The sequence below is a fragment of the Chelon labrosus genome (genome assembly GCF_963514085.1).
Source record: "Chelon labrosus genome assembly, chromosome: 13".
Classification (NCBI taxonomy): Eukaryota; Metazoa; Chordata; class Actinopteri; order Mugiliformes; family Mugilidae; genus Chelon; species Chelon labrosus.
The window spans coordinates 12,765,280-12,783,010 of NC_140346.1; the positions used below are offsets into that span (position 1 = coordinate 12,765,280).

Consider the following 17,731-nt stretch of genomic DNA (forward strand, 5'->3'; position numbering starts at 1 on the left):
AAGTACTGGTAACATTACAAACTAATTGAAATTTTACTGACTTAATACGGGTCCGAATAATCGTTTCGAAAGAAAGTACAGCAGATGTCCTTTTAATATTCCCATGTCTTTCAGTGTGAGGATTTTATTCTGAAAGCCATTGTAGGAAGTCATTACCTATAACAAAGCTGGCAACTTGCCATATGTTAAAATCGCGGGAACGAATAATAGGGAAGTTGGAGTGGAAATGCGCAGCTTGTTTTAGCTAATTTGTTTTTATTTACATGTCAGAACAATTTTAATGACCAGCGTTACTATTTTAAGCATGGGATATGGATGCCGGTAATCAGCCAATCACAGTAACGACAGAAAAGTTAGCATTAGCTCTTCATGGTTAGTTGGTAGAAGCTAACAAGTAACTGTTTCTAACCTGAGGTAGGTGACAACGTGAACGTTAACTAAACAGTTGGTTTATTATTAAAAAAAAACTTATTTCTGTGTGACAGTACCTTAAACATGTGAGTTAACGAGTTGCTGTAGTAAATAAGGACGTTAGCCACGTTACTGTGAACTTTTATCAATATAACGTGTTGCTAATGTTTTAATTAATTAGAAGCAGTGACGGAGAACCATGGCTACATCACGTGTAGAGTACACCATTGGAGGGGTGAAGATCTTCTTCCCCTGCAAGGCTTACCCATCCCAGCTGGCTATGATGAACTCAGTGAGTAACTTAATACATGTGCCACTACAACTAACTAATTAAGTGAACTCACGTCACATGTGTGGACCCATCATAAATGATAGGAATTACCAGCCTGTTTATAATAAGTAAGTATCCATTCACCATCTATGTAGTACTAGGCTATGCAGTGCAGCATTGTGGTGGGCTGGAGACTGTCTGGGAGTAGCCAGCAGACCAGGAATGAAATGCAACACAATGCAATAGATTTAGGCATCAACAGTAAAGTGAAGATGCACTCAACGCGCTGCAACCTAAGAAAACATGTGGATATAGACACAACTCAAGCACGTTAAGAAAACCTCTTCATCAGTGTGACGACATGTGCTGCAGATACTGCACAGCCGAATAAAGGAACACCCAAATGACAATGAAAATATTTTCAGGGGACTCCAAGAAGACTTGGACTTAGATAACTTAGACTTAGATAAACTTTATTCATCCACAAGGGAAATTGCTTGGTCACAGTAGCTTAGTTGTACATAAAAAACACTCTTAAGAACCTCAAATTAAAAAAAAAAAAATTTGTAAATATCATTAAAGTTGTCAATCTGCAGATTAACTGATACGTCAGATTATTTAAACTGACAAGCTAATAAAAAGCAAAAGGCTTATATGGAGTCACAAGATTCAAGATTTCTTTATTTTTCAATATGTTCACAACATACAGAAAAATCGAAAAAACGTTTCTCTCTCTTCTCACACAATAATAAAAAAGAAAAACCTAAATAGACCTAAAGTGGATGAAGTGGCAGTGAAACACGTGACCAGGATGTTAAAACACCAAAAAACAAAAACAAACTTACACCAGCACAACTGATGAATGGCAAACATCAACAACACCAAAGTCATAAACCTTTGAATAACAGATGTGTCCTGGCAAGGTCGGGTGTACGGGTCAGTCCCTCTTTTGCAGGACTCCTTGTTCTTCTTGTGACTGAAGCCACAATCACACCTGTAGGAAACTGAGAGTTTTCAGTTCATTTGCATGTCGCTGCATTTTGGAATTAACAACAAGCTTTGGAGTGTGTTGTGGGCAATACTAAATGTTTATTGGACATTTTGTAGTTGTGTTATTAATCACACTCTTTTGTGTTTTGAGTTGGATTGTACCTGCAGTTAGCTGACAGTCTAAATGTGTCTATACCTCGTCTGCAGATCGTACGAGGGTTGAACTATGGGCAGCACTGTTTGCTGGAGAGTCCCACAGGAAGTGGAAAGAGCTTGGCCCTGCTCTGCTCTGCTCTGGCCTGGCAGCGAGCTCAGTTTGGTAAGCCTTGTTTCACTGAGATCATGTAACAGAAAACAAGTGTTTGGTCAAATCTAATTACTGCAGAAGTCTGTCTTACACCAGCTGCATAATTTTTCTTTCAGATTTTTTATTCAGCTTTCAGACTCAGACATTACCACATGTAAAACTGGATGATATAGTTTTTGTCTGGATAACTCTTTCAATAATAAGAATTTCTAGAAAGAGATTCCTTGTCTTAAAGATGTCAGATGTTTGTAGCCATACTCAACATGATTTACTGTTGTTGTTTCACCATTATTACTTTCCCCCATGTACTGATTGGGGGACATTGTCACTCACAGTTACATCTGTTTCTCTGTGCAGCTAAACTGCGAGAAGGAGGCACTGTGGAGGACAAGAGCCAGTCAGATAAAAATTTTGGAGACTGTAAGAAGTCAGATGCCTCTGCTTCCTGTCAGTGCGCGTGCCACAGCAAAGCCAGCAGGACCTCAGCTACAGCTACAGCTACAGCTACAGCTACAGCTACAGCTACAGCCACAGCCACAGCCACAGCCACAGTCAGTGCTGCCGTTGTGGACCTCACTGTGTCCCCCTGCAAAGAGACGGCTCAGCCTTCGCCTCCGGCACCAGAACATGGTAAGCAATACTTTGTTTTACTTGTAGTAGCAGTTGAAGTATGCTGTATGTATCTGTCTTTTTCGCCTGAGCATGTCTTATTTTATTCTAATAGTGGCTGTGCTTACTTTTACTTGTGAGGAAACTGAATTCTTGGAAGATCTATATGTGCCTGCCCTTGTTCAAAAGTTTGTAGGGACAAAATCTCAGATGGTTCTGCATAACAAACCATCTAGTATGTTATGTCAGCACATGTTGGTTGATGTATCTGTAACTATTTAGTGTAAATATTAAAAGTAAAGAATCATCCTCTTATGTATGCTATTTCTTTTATAAACCAAGCAGACACACAAATCGATCATGAAAATGAATGCAGTTCCAGCACTAAATGTGACACTGTTATTTGGTTATTTGTTGTTGATGAAGTGAATATTTGCCATTCTCAAAAGCTAGTGGTGGATGCTCCCAATCAAAATGCCCAGCCTTTCCAGTGTTCTGCATATTATTCCAGATCTAAACAGATTCTAAACAAATAGTTAAACCTGAAAAAAAAAAATGAAAACAACATTTATACGCAGAGCATATTCCTGGTTTTTCCCTTATTCTGAAAAAAGACAATATTTCTGCTAAACTGATTACCTAGCCAATGAAAACACAGACCACCTTTTTCATACCTTCAACAAACTTTTGGAAAAAAAGGACTTGCACAATGTCCTTCAAAATGAGTGAATACAGATGTGTTTCTCCTTCTGACCTGAAATGTGAGCTTTGGCCTAACTTTAACCCCAGTCTTGCAGTTGTGTCTGTGTATACAGAATATATTATAGGGCTGTGAACAGATTCAAATATTTAATCACAATCTTAAAATTTCCATACTTAACGCGTGTTAAACACAAAATTAATTAATCTTTTTTGTGTACCTGTTTTTAATGTATCTGAAAGTAATATCTTTGAAATTAGTTTTACTCTTATCGCTGTTTACAAAGCTCCCTGATCAGTACATGTCTTTCGGATTGAAGTCAGGACTTTGACTTGGCCTTTCCAAAACATTCATTTTGATCTTCTTTATTCATTCAGTTCATAACTTTCACATCGACACTAAATGCAGATATCTTTTTTTTTTTTTTCTTGGTTAGAACATTCAGATAAATTCAGAGAACCATCTGGCAGCACTATGACGCTGAACTTCCTGTTCAAAAGACCATATTATTTATCCAGTTCTGCTCATTTGTTTCTGCTTCTGTTCGTTTTCTGCTTTTTTAGGGATTTTTGGCAGTTTTGACACTACAGGGCTTTTACTGCCATCTGCAGGGTAAAATTATTTATTGATTTCCCAAACTTGTTGGGCCGTCATTAGCATGTTAACTTTGACAGCCCTACTAAATATATGTTTTCAGACTTTTTTTTTAACCAAACAAACAAATGAATAACAACAAATGTTTTTAGCTTGCTGTATATGTACAGCTAACAGCTGACTGATAGCCGTAAATACCAATAAGAGACTAAACACATCCTCCAATTCCATAAAAACAATCTGACCGTTTTGCAACTGCTTTTGCCTCACAACAACAGCATAAACACTGTGAGAGTCAGTGCAGTGGCATTTGCTCCGTCCAGTCTGGGGCATGCATGAATCATTCCCACTGAACCGGTGAATGTTACGTTTGATTAACACAACCAGGCTAATACTCGGCTGAGGGCTGCCCAGGGCTAAGGCATTCCCCAGTGTTTATTTCTTTTGTTGTATATAAACCAAGCGTTTAAGTGTGTGTTCTGCCTGATGTGTTTCAGCGCCGCTATCAGAAGAGTCCCAGCGGAAAAGACATTCTCTAGCCTCCCGTCTGTCTGAGAAGTTCCAGGCTTCTCTCAGCTCTGAGAGCCGGAAAGATGACGACTTCCAGCTGGACAAGAAGCGCATTCGTGCTGCTGAGAACAAGGTAGCCATAGATGCATGTTGTGCACTCATTTTACTGTTTATTACTCAATATTACACGTATTAGAACATCAAAATTGTCTGGATTTGTTAAGCCTCTTTGTTAGTCAGAACGTGTTACAACACAGTGCTATCAAAATGTGTTGCACAACATAACGGTGGTTCTGAGATATAACTGACCCAGTATGTAATCCTCCTGTGTTATGACAGGATAATCATATGCAACATATGGATGTGGGAAGTGAAGTGCTAGAGAGACATAGAGCATGTTGTCTTTTTGATTCTTAAATCTTTTACTACTGAAATAACCAGAACAAAGAAGAACACCGTGCAGACAGTCAGGGACCAGATATCTGTATCATGTAGCATAAAAAGTTTTCAAACCAAAAATGTTTCTGTCACTGTGAGTTTATTTGAGGCATTGATTCAATGTCTGTGTTTGTTCCTCAGAGCCGAAAAAGGCAGCGTCTGGAGCAGGGGGTCGTGTTCATCGATGATGAGCCAGAGCTTGAAAATGAGCCAGCGGCTGCTCAGAGTTGGACTGCAGAGACAAAGAGCGAGGCTGCCGCTTCGTCCTCATCATGCTGCGTGAGTACTGTCCAGACAAGGACACGATTACCGACACACGGGGGCATTGTTGTCCATTTCTTTAAATCCCAGCCAGTTACTGTGGATCGCCTCTTCTGTGTCCAGTGTAAATCAACTTTCTGCTGATGCCTGTTCTTGTAGACCTTATCAGTTCCGCACTGCTGCATTGTTTTAATGGATTAACTGTACAATCGCTATACACTCAATATAAGGAGATGTGCCTATTGGCCATTCAAGTATAGCCTACCTTACACTGACCCTACTCCTGCCAGAATACTTGGTCCCAATTTATTTGACCTGCAATGATCTCATAATAATAGATATGAATGCGTGTGTTTTATTTCTAAATCCCACACACTCTCCTTAAGTGTTTCCGAAAGACCTTGTTGTGAGCCAGCGTGCACAACATCAAGGCCCTGTAACTTGAACGCCTTAATGTAATGCAGCCATCAATAATGTAATTAATTACACCTCTACCTTTTCCTGTAATGACATATCAAAATGTTGGCTGTGAAGAACGTGCAGCGTGCCAGCGGTGTTGCCATTACGGAAATTATTTTTAAATGAACTGTAACACACTGCATTGACAGAATGGAACAGAGAAACAAAACAATAAATACAGGAGCGAAGATGTGCAGCACGTTACAGTGTTTTTTATTTGAGGAGAGTTTTTTAATTGATGATCGATGTTGGTTCCACTTTGGATCATAACAGAACCATCATTACAGTTAATAGTTGTGCTTCAGACGTCTGTTTTACAACACTATCAGTGTGATAAATGACCAACAGGAACATACGTAGATGGTTAATCCTCATGGAGAATAGAGTAGTGTGACTTTTTCCACAACAGGTTCAGAATCACTATTCATTATCACCACTGGGTGGCGCTATACTCCACCTAATTAACAAAGGCCGCAGTTAAAGTTTCTAACTTGTGTACGCTTTGTAAGAAACATTACATTTAATTCATGTTTCGTCATTGCTGTGTGTAAAGTATTCTACACATACTGTACAGCCAGTAAAGCTTCAGGGACGATTTTTAATCGTGTGATCACTTTCACTGCTTTGAGGTCAATCTGCAAATTATTCATGAGCTTTTTCACCACGACTTCTCTTTCCTGGCATATAACAGCTAGTACAATACAAATAAATATATATTAAAATGCATAATATCCAGAATTAGAACCACCATTTGTTAGGAATATATATTTTCGGCTTAAAAGCACCAGTCGTCAGTATTGGCCAGCTATTTGTCTTAAGTGCAGGTAATTGGAAGAGGGTAATCCCTGCATACTTGAACAAAGAACAAGTTCGTTTTTTTTTTTTTTTTACCATCGACATAATGACATCTGCATCAGCTTTACTGTGTTATAAATATAGGAGCCCTGTCCATATCCTAAACCTTAGAAACACACCTCACTTAATAAATCTTAACACTACCACAGACTACAGTGTTCAAAACAATCATAAAACGGTAAGCAAAACATAATGTTGAAATTTTAATTTGCTTTAGTCGTAGATCTGTTGCAGAGCTGTTGTATTAGTTTAGTTTCATAGAAATAATAAACTCACAACTGAGAGTATTTTGAAGTGACCCGTGCACAGGCTAGTGCACCGCTCACAGGAGTGTTTAAACACTCACAACTGCATCTTAACCTGCCACAGGTGTGTGACTTGGTTTGAGAGCCGGGGATGGTGGGAGGTGGAAAAAGAGGAGGGAAAGTGAAGTCGAAAAAGCGCGTTCGTCTCTGGTTTCCCTGCAGCTACATGACCCAGGCTCTTTTGTCCTGCGAGTGCTGACTGACGGCCTGAATGGGGCCCTTTGAAGCAAGCTCCAGTTTTAATTAAGAGGGTTTGCCTCGCCTGGGCCGCTGATCTGTGAAAGCCACGGGGATAAATATTGAATGGGGTTCACCCGCTGGTTACTGTGCCCGAGGGATAAACAGGTGCTTTGGAGGCCAGATATTTGCCAGGGCCCCTACCTGCACTGTGTGGTCATTTTCGGGGGTGTTGGGTATCATGTCTTCCGAGGTATTGGCTATTGAAGGCCACCCTTATTGGAATGAATTCCAAGCCCTCGAAAGCTGTGGAATGAGGAGCAAATTGGCGTGCAGTGAGAGGCGCCAGTGATACCTAAGTGATCCACTGCCTGCGGCCCCTCACTGCCCTCTGACTGGCCCCCTGGAGTGTGAGATTTCCATCTCTCAGGTGTTGGCAGGGAGTATCGCAACAGAAGCCTACCTGTGAATATTCTGAGGTGTTCAGTAGCACCACTGACCTCTGTTCTGTCAATTCAAGAAAGCTTTAGCCGCTGCATACACTTACACCTGGCAGTGTAGGTATACCTTGGAATCTTGGGTATACCTGCTCTATGTAAACTAAGTACACCTGAAGAAACTTAGTAAACCCAGAGTAAACCTCTCCCATACAGCGTATCAGTAACACTGTCAGTGTGCTCAGAAGGTAGTTTCTTTATGGTACATGTTGTCTGACGGAAAGTGACGGCATTCTCATCACAAGCAGCGCCCAAGGAGCAACACCCTTTGTTGTTGTTGTGCCGAGAGGACCAGTATGTTCTTGTTGCGAGCACAGCCGGCGTCCTGCTTGCCCCCTTTGCCAGTTATCTACATTCCTTTCTAGGGGGTGTCTGCTCTGGGCTGTGGGGCCAGGCTTGAAACCTTGTTGTCCCGGCATCTCGGGAGGCAGCCGCGTAAAAGGATACTCTTGTGTCAGCTGTTTCCTGCTGCAGCTTTTGACAAGGGCCTCTATTCATCAGCAAGCCCTTCTACACTGCCCCAGCCCTCCCCTCCTCCCCCCACCTGCCAATGAATAAGTAATTATTGGCCATCTTGGGGCAGGATATTTGGATGGCTCTATTTAATGTGGCAGCAGCAGGTAAGGTGATCGGGCCTAGGGCCCAGGCTGTGGAGCGTAACTGTTCCAGAGGAGAAAGGTAACCTGAACTGGTGTTGGGGCCCTGCAGCACCTCTGTTTATTTTTCACATGGGCTCAGGGCTCGTTATCCCTCTTAACTCTGAGAGACAGCTCTCTAAGGGCTCTCTTTGGCCTACACTCCATCACACATTGTAATATTTGATGGACAAACATGCTTGGAAAATCTGAGCCGCTGGGTAACTGGAGCCGCTCATCTGTCATCAGAAGTGCCTCAGATCCCCATGATAAGTTCCAATGTGTGACATCGCATACCATTCATTCCTGTGTGGAATCATTCAGGTAATTTGTGGAGGATTTAGGAATAAACATGTTAAGGCTTGTCTGGTTAGTTTAGGCTCGTTAGGTATTTTTATTCATAATAACCAAAGAAATGGTAATCTAAAAAAACAGTCACTTTTTAAGGGAAGGACACATTCATTCATTCATTCGTTCATTCATTTTCTATACCCGCTTATTCCTGTTAAGGGTCGCGGGGGTCTGCTGGAGCCTATCCCAGCTGTCATCGGGCGAGAGGTGGGGGTACACCCTGGACAGGTCGCCAGTCCATCGCAGGGCTAACACAGAGAGACAGACAACCATTCACACTCACACGCAGACTTACGGCCAATTTAGAATCACCAATTAACCTAATGAGCATGTGGATGGTGGGAGGAAGCCGGAGTACCCGGGGAGAACCCACGCATACACAGGGAGAACATGCAAACTCCACATAGAAAAATGATATTGTGCACGTTATGACATTTTGGTCCAATGATGTTCCCTGTAACAATTCAGAGTGCCAGAATGTCAACGTAGATGTCCTCAGTCCTAAAATTGCCTGTTTTGGCACAACAGAGGAACAACAACCAATTGCCAATCAGAAGACAGTGATGAACAGGTAGTCTTCTCTCCTTTGACGTCGTCATTTATTCCAACAATGTGACTGGAGTGGAGACACAGTTTAGAAGGTTTTCTTGAGACGTGATCGGAGGCAACAATCTTTCTCGCTCTGCAGTTGAAGTAGGCCATGTAGGATATGTCATTTTACACTGATCAGCCATTGACCTTGATCTTGTGACAAGTGAATGTTCTGATGGGAAACCTTTGGACCTGGCATTCATGTGGATGTTACTTAGACATGTATCACCTACCTAGACCAGACCAGGCACCTCCACCCCATAGCAATGACACTCCTTGATGGCAGCAGCCATCCCGAGCAGGATGTAGCCTGACACAGACACAAACACAAAAACGGTTTAAGAACAACTAAAAAAAAAAAACATGAAAAACAGCAAAAGGTGTTGACCTGGCCTCCAAATTCACTAGATCCCAAACTGATCAAGTATCTGTGGGATGATCCACAGAGTCCGCTCCCCTCAACCCACAGGACCCAAAGACCCCCACTAACAACATTCTGACCCTCAGAAGATCCATGTCTATTCTCTGATGAGTCACAACTGTTTTGGAGGCACAAGGGAGACCTACACAATAATAGGAAGGTGGTCATAATATTATGCAGGATCGCTGTATATTGCAGTATGTCAAATAAATAATCAACAAAAATTTAAACCAAATGACTGATCATGATTGTAGTAGTTCAACCCAGTGAAGTCTAAATCCTCGTAAATTCAGTATTGTATTAAGCAAACCTGACCAAGGATTCACAGCATTAAATTGACAAAAAGCATAAAATCAGATCAATTTTTGTTTTAAAAACATTTTATTATAAATAGTTATTGTGATTAACTGGTTGATTTTCAGTCTTTATGGCCATGAATTAACCGTTAATGTACAGTCACCATTTCATAGTAGTAGTGTACGCCATCGTGGTTTTGAGAAACCAGTGATTGGATCATGTATGTATGTGAATGGTCAAAGAGTACACCACTTAAAAGAGCTCAACACATAAGCAGGATCAGTTTCATAAGCGTTGCCGACTACACTTCGCCTGTGAAGCGGAGGGGAAGAAAAGAATCCACCACGTCACTGGACAGCCAATTATGGAGTAACTAGATTTTCTCAGCCACCACAATGGTGGCCTATCATCTTTCAAACTCGGAGAAGGTCACCTGGTGCAGAGTGACAGGACATCTGATGTATGGATACAAATTCTTTATGTTTCTCCATGTGTTTTTCTAAAGAGTATACAAAGCAGTCTGTCACAAAACCTATTCAGGCAATGGTTAATGGCGTTGAGCTGGTAGCTGTTTTAATCATAATACTCTTTCATAATAACATAAAAGGTATGCCTTTTAGGTATCAATATAGATCAGAGGCTTGGTCACAGAACTCACAGCCTTGAAATCTGGAAATCTCATGGTTTCAAAAAACAATCAATTTTCTCAATTTTCTTAACTCCCTGCTATGTCTTCCAGGTCTGGCTGTTACTCTGCACACAAGGTTTACCCCTCCCCAAAACAACATGCTGTTTGCGTTCACAATTTACTGATTTGTCTGCTTAGAAATACCAGACATTTACCAGGACTTGACAACAGCAAGTACAGAGCTCTTAAATTCAATCTGTGAGCCTTTCAGCATTTAACTCTTTTTCTCTCCTTCCAGGCTTCTGAACCGTGCTCCCAGTGCCCATGCGCTTCAACCAAAGACGACTGTAAGGACAAAGAGAGAGACGGCAAAAGGAACGTTCCCAAGATCTTCTTTGGCACTCGCACACATAAACAGATCACGCAGATCGCCCACGAGCTGAAGCGCACCGTTTACTCCGGTGTGCCGATGACCATCTTATCCAGTCGAGATCACACTTGTGTCCACCCCGAAGTGGCGCCTCACTCCAATCGCAACGAACGTTGTAAGGAACTGCTGGAGGCCAAAGATGTGAGGATAAACACTGATACACATGCCTCTTCTTGTGTACACACTCTTGACACAACGAACTTTTCTGAGCCTGAAGTAGAAAACCCACACATTGTAATGTAATTTTCTCCATTTATGTTACACTGGCTGAGAAATTATAACATAAAAATGGCCAAATCGTATCTTGTTTTTTAAAATTAAAATGTATTCCCTTCCATGACACATTCTCACTTCACACCATCATGTGAGAAGAAATTAGCTACGGGGTCTTTTAGCACACTGTAACACAGCTAACTGCTAAGGCCAGACCTACAGTAACTCTGCCAACAGTATAGCCTCAGAGCAGCAATTATGCTGCTACAATATCCACAGTTGGTCCAGCAGACTCTTTTGACACACTTAAATGTCAAGAACAGTTGAGTAAGCCTTTCTAGAGACATGAGACACTTGTAACCCCCTATACTGTCCTAAAGCTGAGGCGCCTGCTGTAATGAGGACAATTACACTGTCATTGGAGGTGTTTGCCTTCCACAGCAATTGCTTCTCTTTGTCACGTGAAATAGCTGGCCCAGTCATAACCCCTGACTGGAGTGGGTGTCACTGACACTCTGCCTTCGTCGCCTCAGGGTCTAGTCTGGTCAGTGCCAGGTTACCACGCTGTACAGACAAACCGTTGTCATTCACTGAAATCGTTCAGCTAATGTCGTCTTCAATCACAACACCCGCCCTTCGTTTTAGCGCCGCTGAAAGCCGTCCAGACTTTCTTGAAGGCAGCGGAAGGCTGTTAATCCTCTCACCTCCCCCTTTTAGTGTTCAGTCTCGGCAAAGTGTCCAAGCTTAACACGTCAGAAGTCAACCATTTCATCCCGGCATTATTATCGTGGCTGGAGGTTAGAGAGTCCACCGGTGTACAGTGTATTTGTGTGACATTGTCACCTCAAGCTGTTAAAATCATAAAGAACAGGGTGGGACATCTAAAGCCTCACCTCTGCTGACAGAGTAATTGAGGCTTGGCATGTGAGATTCAGCTTCCTTACACATCGTATGAGTGTCAGGACATGTAAACTGCTACAATAGCCCCAACACCTGATCACAGGCAGCCTCTGAAATACTGTACATCACCTCTGGTCAAAGTGGAATCTAAAGAATAGAAATCAAACTGCCAGTTGTATATAGGAGATCCTAGTCTAACACTTTTTTTTAAACTGAAGGGATCATTTGTGAAGAATAAAAAGTAGGATGTAGATGGTTTTTTTTTTTTCATTAATTCAGCTTGTCATGTTTTCCTCAAGATTTAAATGTAAAATCTCTGAGTGCTTTCTCATATATGAGATACTACTACTACTAATACACTGCTGCAACCAACCCCTAATCCGTCTACATCTGGACTGTGGAACGTCGACATAACAGTAGTAATAGTAGTAATATAAATTAGTGTGTCTGTGTTTTGGACTGTTAGACAAAGATATCATCCTGGGCTTCATCAAAATCATCTGATTTCAGGTTTTTACTGAAGTTTATAGGCCAGTCAACCAATGGACCAAAAATAATACATTTAATTAATAATGAAAATAGTTAGTTGCTTAGCATTAGGAGTCAGTCTGGGATTACTTGACACAATATTCTGAGACAGACTAAATGTCTGTCTGACGGTATTGAGGAGAACTGGTGCCAAAAGGCGGTCATTTTTTTCTGTTTTTTCTGTTAACCTGCCTTTTACAGGAACTTAACCACCTACTCCAGCACTCCCTGAGGAGCTTTCTCTTAAACAAATTGCTTTGTCCCGTCAGCTTTCTCCATTATTATTCTTAGTAGCAGTGTTGCACACATTACAGCTGTAAAATTGTGGTTATTGCATTTGATCACTTCTTGGACAGAGCCCAAAATAAATGCCAAAACCTCATCTTCAGTGTGTGGCGAGCTATGAACACAGAGCTCATGACAGCATGTTACAGTCCTGTTTTGAAAAAGCACATACATGATGATCCCTGGCGGAGGTTTGAGGTTCTCAGTCTCTTATGAACTAACCACATATTTGTGCTGTTATACCTTGGTCTAACTTTACCAATCCTCTGTGTATATTGCAGGGCAGGTCATGCCGTTTCTACCACGGTGTCCAGAGGATGCGGGACCAGGTATCACTGCAACGGGTCCATGGGCTTAACGAAGCCTGGGACATTGAGGACCTGGTCACGCTGGGGAAACGGATCCGCTCATGCTCTTACTATGCTGCACGTGAACTCATGGAGGGCGCCTCTGTCATCTTCTGCCCATATAACTACTTGCTGGACCCGATGATACGAGAGAGTGTGAGTAGAGTTTACTATAGGAGGTGGAGGAGTTGTTTGACTGTTATCTATCTTAAAAAAAAACAGATCATGCTGTATGCAGACTTTAGATATTAACCACTCCTCCTGTCTTGCTTTCTGTCTCCATTTCCACCAGATGGAGATCGACCTGGCGGGACAGATCTTGGTGCTGGACGAGGCCCACAACATCGAGGACTGTGCTCGGGAGAGCGCCAGCTTCTCGTTAGACCAGAACCGTCTGCTGCTGTGCAGAGATGAGCTGGACAGCATGGTCAACAACAACATCAGACGGTCCAAACACGAGCCACTCAGGGATTTCTGCTACACTCTGATCAAGTCAGTGATTCGGTGACTACATGTACTTCCACAGGTCTCATAACCAGAGTAGCTATTTAACTCAGAAATTGCTTTTGTCCTGATTGTAGTTGGATCCAGGAGAGCCAAAGCCTGTTGTCTGAAAGGGCATTTGAGAGCGCCAGTAAAGTCTGGAATGGGAAGGATATACTGAACATCTTTCACAATTTGGGCATTACTCCTGACACATTCAGCATACTGAAGGTAAACTTTTTGTGTTTACAACATCCTTACTTATTCAACCATGACTTTATTTCTTTTTTTAGTTTCTTGCCACTAAATGTCAGGATGTAAAATTTAGGTTGCTTCTGTGATCTTTATGGAGTTAGTCGTGCAGCGGTTTGATTGCAAAGGGGAACAATGGGTTATCATCACACTTCATTCAGGCATTAGCCTTGTGATGAGCAGCACCAGAAAATTAAGACCCGGTTTGAAACATTCTGACTCTGACAACTGCTCATGAGACAACTCTAACTTTTTCCATTTGTCTCCTCAATGTAAGGTTTAAAAGTGATCAAAATCACTTTAACTTTGAAATGAGGAGAGGAAAAGTAGCAGTAGGATTATTGGAAAGTGTGAATACTTTCAGTATAAGTTAAATATGTCTCATTTATTTCATTTATTCAAATGTTATGTTTAATTATGTGCTGTGTGCCTTATTTAATAATCATCAGTGCTGTTTTGTTGTTTGGTTTCTATGTGACAGCAAAACTTAGGTGCTGTGCTGGAGAAGGAGGAGCGTGTTGGTATTGTTAATGGTAAAGAAGACATGGTGCAGGTCCCAACCATTAGCTCACCTAACGCCATTCTTCTCAAAAACCTCTTCATGGTGCTGGACTTTCTCTACAGGGGAAACTGCAGGTCAGGGAAAAAACAAAGAAGGTTCCCATGTTATACCAGTGCCTTAACTAACTAACAGTTGTTCTTTGTGTGTCTGTAGGTTTGCTGAAGATTACCGAGTAGCTCTGCAGAAGAACTATGCTTGGACAAATCAGGTCCCACCTGATGTTCCTGATAGCAATGGGTTTTTCGTGCGGCCACGCCAGCGTCAGCGCCAGCGCTCAATCCAAGGCCAAAGTGTCAGAGTCAAGACAGAAGTCCTGACACTGAGCTTCTGGTGCCTTAACCCTGCCGTGGTGAGAGGTTAGACATGGCAGACCCTGCCATGTAGCCCACACTGATCTATTAGTGACGCTTTAAACTGAATACAGTCAAAAAAAATAAATGATTTAACTGCTCTAAAATCAGGATAACCAGTTTCTCTAGTCTATATTTTGACAATGGCATAAATGACTTCTGTTGCTGTGTACCTCCCAGGCATTCTCTGACTTGAGTGGGTCAGTGCGCAGCATCGTGCTGACGTCAGGAACCCTATCACCCATGGCCTCCTTTTCTTCTGAACTTGGGGTCAAATTCTCCATCCAGCTGGAGGCCAACCATGTGATCAATAAATCCCAGGTAAGGTTTACAACTGACGCTAAGGCTTTCAGAATTGTGTGGCCACGCAGACTAACCATACTCAAGAGTATTAAAGCTGCTTCCAGTGTTTTTGTTTTGGAAGTGGTTATAAAACTAAAGCAACGTCCATCTACAAAAGCATTTGAGTACTGTCTCAGAATAGTCCATTTCCAAGCTAAAATGGCACCAGCTCTTTTCAAAAGTCTGTTTTATGGTTCCTTAAATACAACAGTAGTGGGGATCCTCTGTTTAAATGTAGCAGGAGTAATGCATTAAAAAGGAAACGTATTAGTGTGGTTGGAATGTCTGCTTTGTTTGCTCCGATCTAACTTGAGACCTAGTTTAATGATGTGACTTTGATTCATATCCAAAGCATGATTAATGGAGTGGAGATCTGGGATAAACTGATGCTGTACTGGCACAAGAGAAGGTTTCCACTCCTCGTGCATTAACACAGTCCATTGATCTTTTTAGGTTTGGGTGGGCACTGTTGGAGCAGGACCCCAAGGTAGAAAACTCTGTGCCACCTTTCAGCACACTGAAACGTATGCCTTCCAGGACGAAGTGGGTGGACTGCTGCTCCATGTCTGCCAGGTCATGGCCAAGGGTGTGCTCTGCTTTTTGCCGTCCTACAAGGTAAATATACCAAGGACTCCACTTAATGTAGTTTTGTTTCTTGGTTGTTTGATTAGACTAACAAGGCGGACTTGGCACCAAGTTGTGTGACTGCATCTCTTTGGCTCATCATTAACAGATCATCAAATGCTAAGCTTCAGTGAGAGTACAAATTTTCCCACTGTGGGTTAAATTATCACCAGGCTCTGGTAGCCAGATGAGGAAAAGACCTTTTCAGACTGCTGGCCCAATAGCATTGTTTTTTTTTGGCATATCCAGAATGCATCCACATTGATTTTTAGAAAGTCTGGACAGGCGAATACTACATGAAATGCAATTTTTGCTGATCATATCCACGTGTGTCGTTATTTTTTGCAATTACAGGCAGATTGCTGCTGCTATACTGATAAAATGAACATTACAAGGGACTGCTTGATCACTATAAATGAATTATTTAAACATTATTTGCATAATTCTGTCTCAAACTTTTTTGGATTTTTGTGAATGATGTGGGTATGATGTGTAGTGTTTTATCTTGGAACCTTCACTTCTGTATTTTACCACTAGGAGGAGCTGAAGACCACAAAATGAGTTTCTTCTAATTCCTTTGTCACTTGAAGCCATTTACAGTGTGTTTACTTGTGCCATACAAAACAAGTAAACGTTAAGTCTAGACTGCGTTCCACTAGTCCCCACTGCTAAGCAGCGGCAGCGGTATTGCATGTTACCATAGATCGCCACTAATCAATAGAGGTACTTGTCAGGTACTTGTTAAATGGCGTCATCCTCACGGAACTGTATCCTCTTTCAGTTAATGAGGGCGCTTGTGAGAGCACACTCATAGACACTTTGTCCCCCTTTGTTTGTTATGCGTTTTTGTTCATGAATAATTAATGTCCACTGTAGCTCATTTGTCACATTAGCTTACTGAGGGCCAAGTGGATTTCATATGTCATTATGTCCTCTTGTCCACATTGCACATGTTACATAGGCTCAATTAATATACTTAATGTATGAAATACAATAAATGCGAATATAAGGCCATTAAAAAATTAATAATAATGCAATTTATTATGTATAATAATGTGTATATGTATTGAATGTGTTAACTATATAATAAGATATTGATCATAATAATGTAATTTCTGACTGCCCCTAATGTTTATGTCTTTCATTCAAATTAACAAGGTTTTCCGAACACCTCTTGACTGAGGTGACTGATTTATATAAAGAAGCAGTGTTCAGCAGCAAAAACCATCCTTAGCTTTTCGCCCTGCTCACTGTCTAAAATAGAAATGCATCCCCATAATACTTTGCCAGCCTTGAATCATTTACACAGTCTTTTAAAAATATACCTCACGTTGCATTTTGAACGCTGGAGCCGCCTCTCCCGCTGTAATGTTCTGCGCTCGCATCTCGTTTCAAATGAAAATACGTTATGTCATCAAAGACAGACGTCAGTGACGTATTGTTTTGTAAGGATGAGTCAACGCCAGGTCAAACGTTAGACGTTTACAACCGTGTTTTGCCCTTGGCAAATTTTGGTTTTGCCTTTGGCATATTTGCACAGTTGATGTTGGACTTACATTTCAGTGCGGTTCGTGCAGTGATCTTTGGTTTGATTTCTCTGTAGTCCTTGTTTGCTTGCTATCCAGTTGCATTCCCAAACAGCTGATGACACCAGCATGTAAACTGCAAGGGAAAGCAAAGACTCTGGGTCTTGTTGTTTTCTCATTTTACCTTCCTTTTTGTCAGTCTGCGATGCCAGCCAAGGAGCAACTGTAAGCTGTGGGATGTTTTTTTTTTTTTTTTTTCTGTTATTATTGATAGCCTTGTAGGAGTCTTCTATGTCTCTCTCTGTGCTGAATCATAAATATTTAATCTGCAGTCAGCTCTTAAAGATGAGGAGATGAGGGGATATGAAGGGCTGGGGTATTAATTGGAGCCCATGGAGGCCTTGTTGGTGCCGCTGAGTCCCGTCTGCGCTCTGATGTGTGCTTTTCCGTGAGTGTGTAGTCACAGAAAAGGATAGGTCATCTCTAGACATCCCTGTTCATCGGGTCTAGGTGATGGCTATCGGCGCAATATACACAGCTGCTTCTGTGATAGACAGAGAGAGCAGTGAGGCGAATAGGCCT

The 17,731-nt window shown here is 41.7% G+C and overlaps 1 protein-coding gene across 1 annotated transcript in view; it reads left to right on the forward strand.

Annotated features, from left to right (window-relative positions):
- The first annotated feature begins 58 nt into the window (after positions 1–58).
- The window catches only part of brip1 (BRCA1 interacting helicase 1), a 36,612-nt gene continuing 18,939 nt past the window's right edge, over positions 59–17,731 (forward strand). Inside the window, exons 1-14 of the mRNA XM_084558379.1 lie at positions 59–414; positions 593–703; positions 1,880–1,991; positions 2,337–2,609; positions 4,380–4,525; positions 4,972–5,109; positions 10,606–10,878; positions 12,945–13,166; positions 13,303–13,502; positions 13,592–13,724; positions 14,227–14,381; positions 14,461–14,656; positions 14,838–14,978; positions 15,453–15,614. Coding sequence (XP_084414505.1) covers positions 611–703; positions 1,880–1,991; positions 2,337–2,609; positions 4,380–4,525; positions 4,972–5,109; positions 10,606–10,878; positions 12,945–13,166; positions 13,303–13,502; positions 13,592–13,724; positions 14,227–14,381; positions 14,461–14,656; positions 14,838–14,978; positions 15,453–15,614 — 2,244 coding nt within the window. The 5' untranslated portion in view covers positions 59–414; positions 593–610. The remainder of the gene's footprint in view (positions 415–592; positions 704–1,879; positions 1,992–2,336; positions 2,610–4,379; positions 4,526–4,971; positions 5,110–10,605; positions 10,879–12,944; positions 13,167–13,302; positions 13,503–13,591; positions 13,725–14,226; positions 14,382–14,460; positions 14,657–14,837; positions 14,979–15,452; positions 15,615–17,731) is intronic.